This window comes from Leptodactylus fuscus, chromosome 6, assembly GCF_031893055.1.
Source record: "Leptodactylus fuscus isolate aLepFus1 chromosome 6, aLepFus1.hap2, whole genome shotgun sequence".
NCBI classification, from domain to species: domain Eukaryota; kingdom Metazoa; phylum Chordata; class Amphibia; order Anura; family Leptodactylidae; genus Leptodactylus; species Leptodactylus fuscus.
Genome location: NC_134270.1, coordinates 72,009,019 through 72,020,969, shown reverse-complemented (window position 1 = coordinate 72,020,969; position 11,951 = coordinate 72,009,019). Strand labels below are relative to the sequence as shown.

The window sequence follows — 11,951 nt, the reverse complement described above, 5'->3', positions numbered from 1 at the left end:
CCAAAACTGACCAATCCCTGCTGCTTCCTGTTTCCTATGTGCAGTCCATACACACAGCAAATTAATAATCATCTTCCAATAATGGGCTGCAGAAATGTCCGACATCAACCAATGTTAGGCTAAGAATCCATTTCCTGCACGTCAGAACACAGGAAACAGACAAAAGTGAGGATTGGGCAATGTTGGAATAGAGTGGTTGGGGATCGGTGGAGGTGATGAGCGATGGTAATTATTTTATTATCCTCTTAATAGTCTCCCTACAAGCACAGTGTTCTCCACCACTTGGACTTCATTACTCAGAAGAGTGACAGCCATAGTCAGGCTTTGTCTCTTAACTTTCCGTTGGGGTTCCTCAGGGCTCGGTCCTAGGCCCTCTGCTTTTCTCTCTCTACACAGCCCCTATTGGACAAACACCACCAGATTTGGTTTCCGGTGCCATCTATCTGCTATGGGGGCTATTCACGAGGACATTTTACACCCATGGGTTGTGTAAATGTAGGCTTTATGCATGTATTGCTGGCTATTCTCTTCAAGCACACTGTATGTGTAACCAGTCACATTCACAAGAACTAAACATCAGTAAAATCTCAGTAGTTCTATAGATGTTAGCTGGGGAGATAAAGGATTTTGGGCTTTTATTATGTTGTCCTGCACCACCAGTCACGCAAGAACTTTGGCACCATTTTTGTTTTTTTTTATTGCCAATACTGTTCTGGAAAAGAGTGGGAATGTTTTTGTCTCTGATAAAAATTGATGTCCTTTTCACTGACTACATAGCAATGCTGGGGAAACAAGAGGTAGGTTATTGCAGAGCACGGTCTAGCCCAGTGTGTGCTGGTTGAACAAATATTCTGCCATGCCAGGGTGACTGCTCCACAGCTTCTTCAGGCTGGTTATGTAATCCCCAACCTTCTTTATAGTTTCTGTACTCTCAGACAAAAATGGAGACTCCAAGAAATCAGTCATCTGCAGAAAAAGAAGAAGAAATCTTCAACATACATTTCCAGTCTGTTTCAGAAGCACACATGACTGGGAGAAACTGACTTGTAGTTATGTGGGCACCCATTGTCCATGCTCTAGTTAGAGCTCGATCTGTCTGGAATGGTACAAAGGGCAGTTTGTTTTTTCTACAATCCGTCAATAACTGATTGGGTTGGTTGAAAGATTCTATAATAAAACCTTGAGTACACAAAATAAATGTCTGCTATGGGTATATGTTCATGTAGCAACTCTGTCCGGGGAAGAACGGAATTTGGAACCATGCTGCTGCATGGGAAAGCACTTCCCTAAAAAGAATCCTCTATGTTCTCTACTGCAGCCATTTCCATTTTTTTTTTTTTTTTTTTTTTTTTTAATGAGTAGGGGAAGAAATTTAAAGGGATTGTCCCATGAAAAGCATCCTATCTATACTGCTAGTTTATGTGGATTTGAAGGGGCTCTATCAGCAAAATTTTGCTGTATGAGCCCCACATATGCGTGAATAGCCTTTAAAAAGGCTATTCAGGCACCGCTAATCTTATTTTAAACCTCCAACCCGTTTTAAAATAAAACAATAAAAACACATATGTAAATTATACCTTTGCATGCACAGGGGGCGGTCATGCACGATACGACATCATCTTCTGGAACGCCTACCTCTTCTTTCGGCGACACCCTCCGTTCCTGGCTCTTCCCGGCTTCATCTTTATCTTCTTCTGGCGGGTCAAATCCGATTGGTTGAAATCTGGCGCGTGTGCAGTAGCGCTCCCTCTAGAGCTACTGCACATACTCCGGCGCCATTTTTCTCAATGGCAGTGCCGCCGGAGTGTGCGCAGTAGCACCAGAGGGAGCGCTACTGTGCATGCGCCGGATTTCAACCGCCAGAAGAAGATGAAGATGGAGCCGGGGAAGAGCCAGGACCGGAGGGTGTCGCCGAAAGAAGAAGTAGGCGTGCCAGAAGATGACGTCGGTGCACGTTCAGGTATGATTTACCTATATGTTTTTATAGTTTTATTTTAAAAACGGGACAGGGGTTTAAAATAAGATTAGTGGTGCCTGAATAGCCTTTTTAGAGGCTATTTACGCATATGTGGGGCTCATACGGCAAAATTTTGCCGATAGAGACCCTTTAAGACTCAAAACTGCTTTGTTTGGCCGCCATCTTAATTTATTCACTTCATTGTTGACACTGCGTTTCTATGGCCACTGGGCTTATCTGCTCATTTCCCAAGTGACATAGCTGCCTGCTCTCAGAGGGGAGGGAGGGGTTGACAAACAACGGAGCTCCTCAGATAGGGGAGGGGGGAGGTGAGAGCTCCGGGATTACTGTGCTGTCTATCTTCAGCTCTTCCACTTATCAGCCAGTTTAATTGAATTTGCCTGATAAGAGCTGAGATAAGGAGTCAGTTACCTCTGTATGTAATGCAAGCTGACTCAAATCCAGCTCTGCTACATCAGTTTCCACATCAGTTTCATACTGTGGTGATGCATAGCAGATAGCAGAGCAAGTGAAACCCCGCCCACCAATGTGCCGAGAAATCCAAGAAGTGAAGAGAGCACAGAGCCTTCAGGCTGCAGAACAAGAGTTATGGGAATACCCCTTTAAGTTTGTTGAATTAAGGAAGGTCAATTTTTATTTATTCATTTATATAAAATAAGCTCTGAAGTTTTTCCTTAAAGGGGTTTTCCGGGCAAATGTTTTTTGTTTTTTTTTGTTTTTTTTTAAAAAAAAAGGTCAGTTAGTGCTATTAATGGGTTAATAAGTGCACCCATATAACTTTAGCAGTGTTTTGAGTAATTTTGGGGTTTCTCTGGGAGCCTCTAGCATCTTCTGCATTTGTTTATAAGGTGTAGCTTCCTGCTGTCTTAGCTGATGCAATGGTAGTAGTACTTACCTCTCACTCCTCCCTAGCTATTCTGCCCACTGATAGTCCTTTCTAACTCACTTAGCCCACCCCATTATATAAGCAAAAGCACTGATGCCCAATATTAAAAACATTTATTTCTTCCTATATAAAATACATTGATCCCTTATAAAATATATCCTTATATAAGGACAACAGATAGTCAAGCATGTGGACTCAAACCATGAGTATTATTCTTTTCTCACCCATGTGGCAGAGCCCAACCGTCTATCAGATGTAATAAATAGAAACGGTCTTACCAGGTCTAGTCGCAGGCAGGAGTGCTATGGATAAAGGGTTAATTCAGGAATACTCCCTATACATAGTCTCACAATGACCCTCAATTCCCCGTAACTCTTGCCCTGACAAAGGGCAGTCCACAGCTGTCCCTTGCAGTTCCCTGGTGTAATATGTATATCCCCATTATACTTACCTGTCTTCTTCCTGTCCAGGATTCCATTTGCAGGGAATGGCTCCTCCTCTTTTGTGACTACCAGCGCACAGAAGTCCTGGCACTGTGCTGTAGCTTTCACTACATCTCTATTGCAGAGGCTCCCACGATTGCGCAATAGAAATAGATTGTCAGCTTCAGCGCCAAGCCAGGACTCCGTAAGAAATGTTAGAATTACAGTAAGTAATAAGACCAAGTATGTCATATACATGAATGTAGCCAGTGACCAGCTGAGAATCCTATCTCTGAATATTAACTGTCAGAAGTATTCAGCTTGTACAGTACATGCTGAAGATGCATTTTGCTTAGCAATGGAGCCTTTTACCTAACAATTTACAAAATTCCATTACAAAAATCATTTCCCCTACATATAAAAATTGAAGTTACAGTAACACTTAAAAACAATGCCACACTTGCATTTGGCACCTAGGAAAACTTCATTTTTTCAATGTGCCCCATTGCAGAGTGGAGTCAAGTACTCTACACTCTATCTCAAGTGATCATATAGCTATGTGGAATGCAAAACCTGCAGGTAAAAAAATGAATAATGTATTGTTAATAGAAGATTAACAATACATTAAAGCTTGGTAGCTTTACAGTATTTTATGGTAAGGGTCAATAAACTAGTAATATATAACATTTCAATATGCAGAAGAGAAACCTGAAGCTCCCAATCCACTGAATGGGAACACTGCCCACTTCCCCTTCTTCCACGTAGTATGATATGCCATTTAAATGCTGCTCAAGGCCCTCAGCCACCAGGAACACCGGGCAACTGAAGCCTCCCCATTTTACATAGTTGAGTCCAACAATGGGATATACTATTAGTGTTAGTGAGGTTAACACAGCGAGAGGGTCACTTACATGAGGGTCATTCTTCTCAGCAGATACACGGTGCAGATCCAACAGAGCTTGGTTTACACTCTTCTCTAGCTTCAGAGCTGTCTGTAGAGCTTCTAGACCATTTGTCCAGTCATCCTTTTCTGGTTTCTAATAAAGAAGTCATAGTCAGAGAGCCACCAATGTTATGGACAGTCATTTCCCATCCCTCCCCCCACCATGCTATTTTGCACGTAAACAAACAAAGAAATTTTATTTGAATATCTGAATGCTCATAGTTCACTTTCAGCTGCCATGTTGTTTGCAGAAATCACTTCTCTAAGAGCAGGTAAGTAATGGCAGGACATGTAACCAGTGGCTGTACAGCTGGATAATGGGTAATAGCATTTGCTGCGTGTATGGACTGTTGTCTTATGTGAAAAGAAACAAACAAGCAACATGACTTCAGGTCTCACAAGCAAAAGTTTCCTTTTAACATACAAGTGTAGACTCTTGTACGGAAGACTACACACTTATCTTTATGCGCAGAGCCTTGTACTGCTCCATGAAATATTCAATACTGCAGAGCTGTAAGCAATCAATCATAAAAATCTATGGGGCCCAACTGTAATTCTGGATGCCTTTAATGTCATGTGGAAATTAAAGTTTTGTGACACAGAAGTGCCTTCAGCTCTGTGCAGAGGAATAAGTAGAAGCTCCTGGGCCTGATGAAAAATCTGCCGGTCACTGCTCTATGGTAGGTAGCTGCAAAGACTCTGTATAGGTTCTGAAATATATAGATAGATATATATTTGATGAACAACGCCATGCCAACCCTTGTGGAGTTCTAGTATCAGTTAGAAACTGGACATATAGAAAGCCTCAAAAAGTCCACAATACTAAGTCCATGGAAGATCGAATCCACATGGGTCTAGCATGAAATACCAGTCTTTAGACTTATTATAATCTCCCTAGTACTAAAGTATTATATGTGAAAATTTGGAAAAGACTGTGCACAATGGAAGAAAGCGCACAAGAAAACAGTGCTCGGGCATGTGCAGTAGTGCTCAGAAGGGATTATTACTGTGCATGCCTGAGCTTTCAAAGCGCAAGATCGAGACTACAAACAATGGAGGTGGTTACACCTACGGAGGAGGAGGGCATCACAGGAGCACAAGCAAAGGAGGGGGCGATACAAAGTTATGACGCAGGGGGGTGCACGGAGAGGTTCATTTGCATATCTATTTTACAGAGATTGACTGGAAGGAAAAAAAAAAAGAAAGTAAGGTATGTGAAGACCACTCACCTCAATGCTCTGGAGGTAAACACGTCCTCCTCTCTGGTTCTGATACTTAATAAGCTTCTCTGCATGTTCCTTCTCCTCCTCAGAACGCTCACGGAAAAACTTGGAAAAATTAGGAAGTGCGACATCATCACGGTCAAAATAGGAGGCCTATAGGAGAATAGAGGGAAAGTCTTCATGATATAGGACTGTTAGTTGTAGTAGAAAAAGTGGTGTATAATGTACATACAAGTAGACGGGTACATACTCATCAAGTCTCACAATTTTGTTACCAATATTCAAATTAGTACAAAGCAAAATTTACAAAGTGGCCCTAAAGTGTCTCTACAGCAATCCACACCATATTACCTCTCTACAGCACTGTATTCCACCACAAGCATTAAATTCCAACAAGACATCTAATAATACAAGCCACAATTTTCCATATGTAAAAAAGACCTGAGTGTGCCTCTACACCAGGGGTCCTCAAACTGTGGCCCGAGGGCCACATGCGGCCCGCCAAGCACTTCTGTCTGGCCCCGCCAACAACGCTGGCAGGCGTGCATTTATAATGAAGTTTCTGGGGAGCTCAGGCCAGGCCATTGAGTGCACTTCACTTTACCTATTGGAGGGCACCGCTCCCGATGTCTGTGCGATTTGCTCTGCCTCCTGCTCACTATTTAAAAAGTTTGAGGACCCCTGCTCTACACACAGAGTACTCATACATAAGACTATGTACAGCAGTACATGAGTGCCATATTACTGGCCTGTAAAAACACACTTGTGCATTTGCCTTTAAGCCAACCATACACAAGATAAAAAGGCTACCAAACCCAACAAACTACAGTATGATGGACAGGCCAAACATCGGTCACAAAGGGCATGTTCCAGGTGACCCAGTCCTTTGTTCATGTGGAATATTCCCAGGAAAGTCTGGCAGCAACTTATCCACATTAAGATAATCAGGCATTAATTTGAGAGGGTGCATATATGATAGATGTCACCCAATTTATCACATAGATGCAATGTCTACTGGTAGACTTGTTACTGGAGAATGTTACAATACTAACCTCTTTTTACCAAGCGACTCAGCAGCTGGCATATAAATTGCCAACATGCAGAAAAGCAACCAAGAGCGCAAAGATCCCAGTATATGAACACTGCTCATATTCTCTCCTGCTAGCAAGTATGACGTGTCCTCTATAATATTGGAGCTTATTTATATGAATCAGGAGACTGCTGGAGAGTCCAGAGCCCCAGTGTAACGGCAGTCTTAGCATGCTAAACAGGGAGCTTCAGTGACTATTCAGACCAAACAGCTATACAGCATAGGTGTGTGTTACTGCAAAAGTGTAGATGTATAAGGGGGCGTTCACACTTGCGCCGCTGTCCGCCTGCCTTGATTCCGCCAAAAAGCCAGGAAAAATAGCTTGGTGACAGCTTGCTAGCAGTCAGTTTAAATACCCATTCAGTCTCCATATGAAGCCTCTCCGCCATAAAACGTTTTTTTGTTGTTATATTTTTTTTTGCAAGGACACAAAGTCGAACATGCAGGACTTTGTGTTGGCGCAAAAAAGAAAAAAAGAAAAAAACAAAAAAAAAAAAACACCACAACACGGTTTCATGGTGGACAGGCCACATACGGACACCAGTGGTTTGCTTTAAAAATTGAAATAAATGGGTTTCTAAACTGACCGCCGGCAAGCAGTCCCGAAGCTGTTATTTTGGCTTTTCGGAGTGCAGACAGTGGCGCAAGTATGAACGCCCCCTAAGAGGGGTGGGTTGATGCAACTGCAGCTTGAGAAAAGAAACTGGCCTCAATAAAGGATTCTAGCTACCATCATAAAGAAGCAAAATGTTGCCTATGAATACAGCCTTATAGGTGTGCTCCAGCAAAACGGAATATCTCAACATGTTATTCAAGTTTGTAACATGCCATTTACTCGGCAGCCTGATATCGAGCAGCTTAGCACCAGCAGGGCTTGTAAGGGTGTGAAGAATAAAGTAATGCACAAACCTGCTTATATAGGACCCCAAAATGTAGCAGATACAGGTTTGTTACTCAGCAAGTTTGAATTGGTAACAAAGCGGCACCCAGAGCAACAGCTCATAACTCCACACAAGACTTGTGATCTATAAAACAGTCTCATGTACAATGTATACCTCACTTATGGAGGGAGATTTCTAGACATATATGTTATATAGAAGAGACATACATGGAGTTAGAGGAGTTTTCCATAACCACCATTTATTAGTTATGTAAGCAAATGTTTCTAGATAAAGCCGTGGGAAGGATCAGGCAGCATATAATCTTACACGTGCATAAACAATGTCATACGTGACAATTTACACGATAAAGGTCACGGAAGGAGACATGACACAATGAACTATGCAGCAGAGAGGACGAGGGGTTAATAAAGGAAGACACAGGAAACACTGACATGGCGCTTTATTCAGACACAGCAAGGACACAATGTGCATGTGTATTAGTCAGGAGCAGACAGGGCTCACCATAGACTGGTAGATGTAGGAGCTGTGGTATTTCAGGTTCACAGTACGGTTGAGGCCTGCCTCACAATCCTGGTGGAAGTTGTGTCTGATCTGGGACTCCATGACTATCTCTTACAAGGCTGGCAGATGAATGAAAGGTATAAGCTGCCCCTCCCCCCTATATAGAGGCTGCAGGGGTAAGAAGTCCCTCCTAAAACACAGCACTCCCCTCCCACCCCCAGCAGCACAGCTCTGATAGTAAACACAGCCGAGGCCTAGTACATGTATTCTCCTGCCATGTCCAGGGGAAATAATGTTACGTGCAATCCTGCTATAACACTTTAGAATTGTACACACTTTAGTTTTGTAATGGTTTTCACGGATGGCGAATTTATAGTTTATTTTATTCCATAAGATTTCAAGGTAGGCGTCTGTGTCGCACCAAATTCCTAATGTTGCATGCATGCCTGCAGCCCGTGATATGTGAATAATTGCCATAGACCTGAACCAAGACAATACGGCAACGCCTCTTTATTTTAGGATTATATGATCACCATAAATCGCAAACGCATTTTGTATATGCCATTGACTTCTGATCGGTGAGGGTACAGCTGGCAGGGAACCTCAACAATCCTGAGAGCAGAATTGGGCTGCAGGTTTCTGAACAGCTAGTGCAGTGGTTCTTAACCGGGATTCGATCAAACCCTAGGACCTATGCACGATTCATTTTGTGTACCAGTAAAAAAACATATACCTATGTCTTGAATTTGGAAAAAAAACATACTTGATTTATCACTAAAGAAGGGTTCGGTGAATGTGCATATGAAACTGGTGGGTTCAGTACCTCAAATAAGCTTAAGAACCACTGAGTTAGTGTCGGGGAGTAAAAAATAAATAAATCAGCAATGTAGCGTCTTAAAGGGGTTGTCCAGATTAAAAACATTTTTATATTAGGCCGCGGAAGGTGAAAAAATAACAATACACACTCACGTGTCCCTAATGCTCTGGGGGAGTTCCCCATGGACTTCAGGTAAGACAAGACAGCAGGACCATACTGTGCTGGGAGACACCGGAGCATAGAGGAAATATCTTCTTTATGTAAATGAGTTTTCTCGCAGCACTGGGGGCGTCCCCTGTACTGTCTGAAAACTCTCCAGCGACGGCCTCTGTCTTCTTCTCCACCTCTGCGTTCTTCTCTCGCGCTCCTCTTCCCGTTCACTACACATGTCTGTCGGCCATTTTCCTGTGGCTGAATGGGAGAGTTATAATTGATACGCTGTGATTTCCAGTAATGCGATGGTTTTGGAAATCATGTTAGTTTGCAATGTGTGCATGGTATTTGCTAGAAGACAGTCCACTTTCAAAGAACTGTAAAACACCACAGTTTATGCCACAGCTTTTCTGCCTGGGGCCCCAAGGATGAGGCCCTTCACTGCAGAATAAGTGAGAGGTTTTTTGTGGGAGGGGTTTTTGGCCAAAGCCAGAAATGGAGTTAGCAGAAGGGAGACGTATAAGAGCTTCCTTTATATTTTTCATTCCCCTTGAAACCACTCTTGGCTTTGGCTCAAACAAATGCAGCAAAATCTGGCCTCTGGTCTGTTTACATGGACATCAGCTGAGTGATGGCTGCTTATATTTCCATTAATGAATCCCTGGGAGATTGATGAGGATAATGTTTCTTCCAGTCCACATACAATGTCACTGGTGTCTAACAACAGCACAATAGTCACATGCAATGTAACAAGGCCTAGTTAAAAGTAAATGTAACTACAAGTAGCATTACAATGTAACACAGTATGCCATACGGAATAGTATCATTTAATCGTTGGTGGCATTTTGTTCTTCCATGTACATTATTAATTGCTGTCATAGCTGAGATGTAGCTGACTCATAGTATGGGTGGTGTCTATGTCAGAGCATGTTCCTGTACCAAATGAAACCCGGCCTCAGAGGCGTAGCTAGTGCGTGTTACCATAGCATGTACCCTGGCCAAGATAATTAGATACCACACTAAGTTTGCAAACTTAAAGGCATTGTCCCAATATGAACACTTATCCCCTATCCTATGGTCTGATCACTGGGGGCCCAATCACCAGTGATTAGGAGGACAGGGGAAGGAAAGTTCCCCTAAGGTCTCCTTGTGAATAGAGCCCTAGTGTGCTCCACTCAATTCTATGGGGCTGTGGACGCATTATAGTCATGGCAGCCCCACAGAAGTTAATGGAGCATCGGTCACGCAAGCGCACTTACATTCCATTCACAAGGAGGCCTTATGAGAACTTTTGGTCCCCTGTCCTCCTGAACAACTGGGGAACTGGTGAGCTAACATTTATTCCCTACCCTGTGGATACTGGATAAGTGTCCATAACGGGACAACCCCTATGTTTGCTCCAGATGAAGGAAAGGTTAGTCAGGCCTGGTTCACATCTGTGTTCGGTATTCCGTTCGGGAAGTCCACTTGGGGACCCCCCGAACGCACTACCGAACACATTAAAAAGTGGTGAGCAATGAAAGTCCACGGACCACATAAACTAGAATGGAATCCGTGTGTTTTTTATACAGTGTCCACATGAAACATGCGGAGAGAAAAGTACTGCAAGAAGTACCACTTTTAGTGAGTTCAGTATTCTGTTTGGGGGGTCTCCAAGCGGATTGCCCAAATGAAATACCAAATGCAGATGTAAACCAGGCCTTAATGCTGTGCCCTAACCGAATGAAACTACAATTTAATGGTTTTTTTGTAGCTAGGATTTCTTTCTTTAGTTAGAAGTGCTATCTCTGTGTCTAAATAACATGACCAAAGCACAGTGGCTTATACATACTCTTGTCCGTGGCATCCAGCACCAGGGAAACAAGCTCATAGGTATCAGAAACACATGTTTAGTAACAAGAATGGGATTGGATGACTTGATGACAAAGAAGAGAAGTCTTTAGGTGGAATTGTACTCTTAAAGGGATTCTACCATTAAACTACCTTTTTTTCTAATGAACACGTCAGAATAGCCTTAAGAAAGGCTATTCGTCTAGTACCTTTAGACGTGGTCTCTGCCGTGCCGTTCCGTAGAAATACCGGTTTTAACCGGTATGCAAATGAGCTCTCCGCAGCAGTGAGGGCGGGCCCCAGCGCTGAAAGGCCGATGAGCGCATCCCCATTGCTGCCCGAGAGCTCTTTCCTGCGCCTCCTCCTTCTTCTGCAGCAACTCCGCCTCTTCTGGCTTCTCTTGCAGTTCAATACAGGAGCCAGCCGGCGGCCATTTTGGGGTAGCCGCTCTTGCAGTTCAATACAGGAGCTGGCCGGCGGCCATTTTGGGGTGGCCTCTCTATGCTCCTGTATAGAACTGCAAGAGAAGCCAGAAGAGGCGGAGTTGCTGTAGAAGAAGGAGGCGGCGCAGGAAAGAGCTCTGGGCAGCAATGGGGATGCGCTCATCGGCCTTTCAGCGCTGGGGCTCGCCCTCATTGCTGCGGAGAGCTCATTTGCATACCGGTTAAAACCGGTATTTCTACGGAACGGCGCGGCGGAGACCACGTCTAAAGGTAGGAGACGAATAGCCTTTCTTAAGGCTATTCTGACGTGTTCATTAGAAAAAAAGGTAGTTTAATGGTAGAATCCCTTTAAAGGTGCTGCACTGGTGAACATGTCCAACTGCTGAAACATCTGGAAATCAGATGATATCACCAACGCAGCCACACAGAAATGTGGTATTACATGGCTCCTCCAGAGCACAAGCTGCTCTAAATAGAGCTGGCCCCACAGCTGAAAATGTCATAAGTCTGCCATTACCCCTTGCAAGAGATTTGCCAGCTTAATAGAAAGAGGTCCCAAGTGGCAGGTCCCCCTACTACTTTAAAAGTTGCTCTGACTTCTGGGACAATGCTGTTCAGGTAAATGAAGAGGCACATGCCCACTTCTAGATGGGCAACCATGTTTGGTGCTGCAGCTCAGTTCTTTTAAGGCCTGTTACATGGCTGAGTTTGTTGGCTGAGCTCTTCCAATGGAGGAACCCCTCCCCACCCTACTTAAGTTAAT

General features: G+C 43.5%; 1 protein-coding gene across 1 annotated transcript; it reads right to left on the bottom strand.

The window, feature by feature from the left end:
• Positions 1-624: 624 nt before the first annotated feature.
• LOC142209569 (ferritin, lower subunit) lies at positions 625-8,099 on the bottom strand. Its single transcript, XM_075278579.1, has 4 exons — positions 7,946-8,099; positions 5,459-5,605; positions 4,198-4,323; positions 625-966 (listed from the first exon to the last, which is right to left on the bottom strand). The coding sequence occupies exons 1-4, from the start codon at positions 8,045-8,047 to the stop codon at positions 820-822; spliced, it is 522 nt and encodes a 173-aa protein (XP_075134680.1). The 5' UTR covers positions 8,048-8,099; the 3' UTR covers positions 625-819.
• Between the last annotated feature and the right edge of the window lie 3,852 nt (positions 8,100-11,951).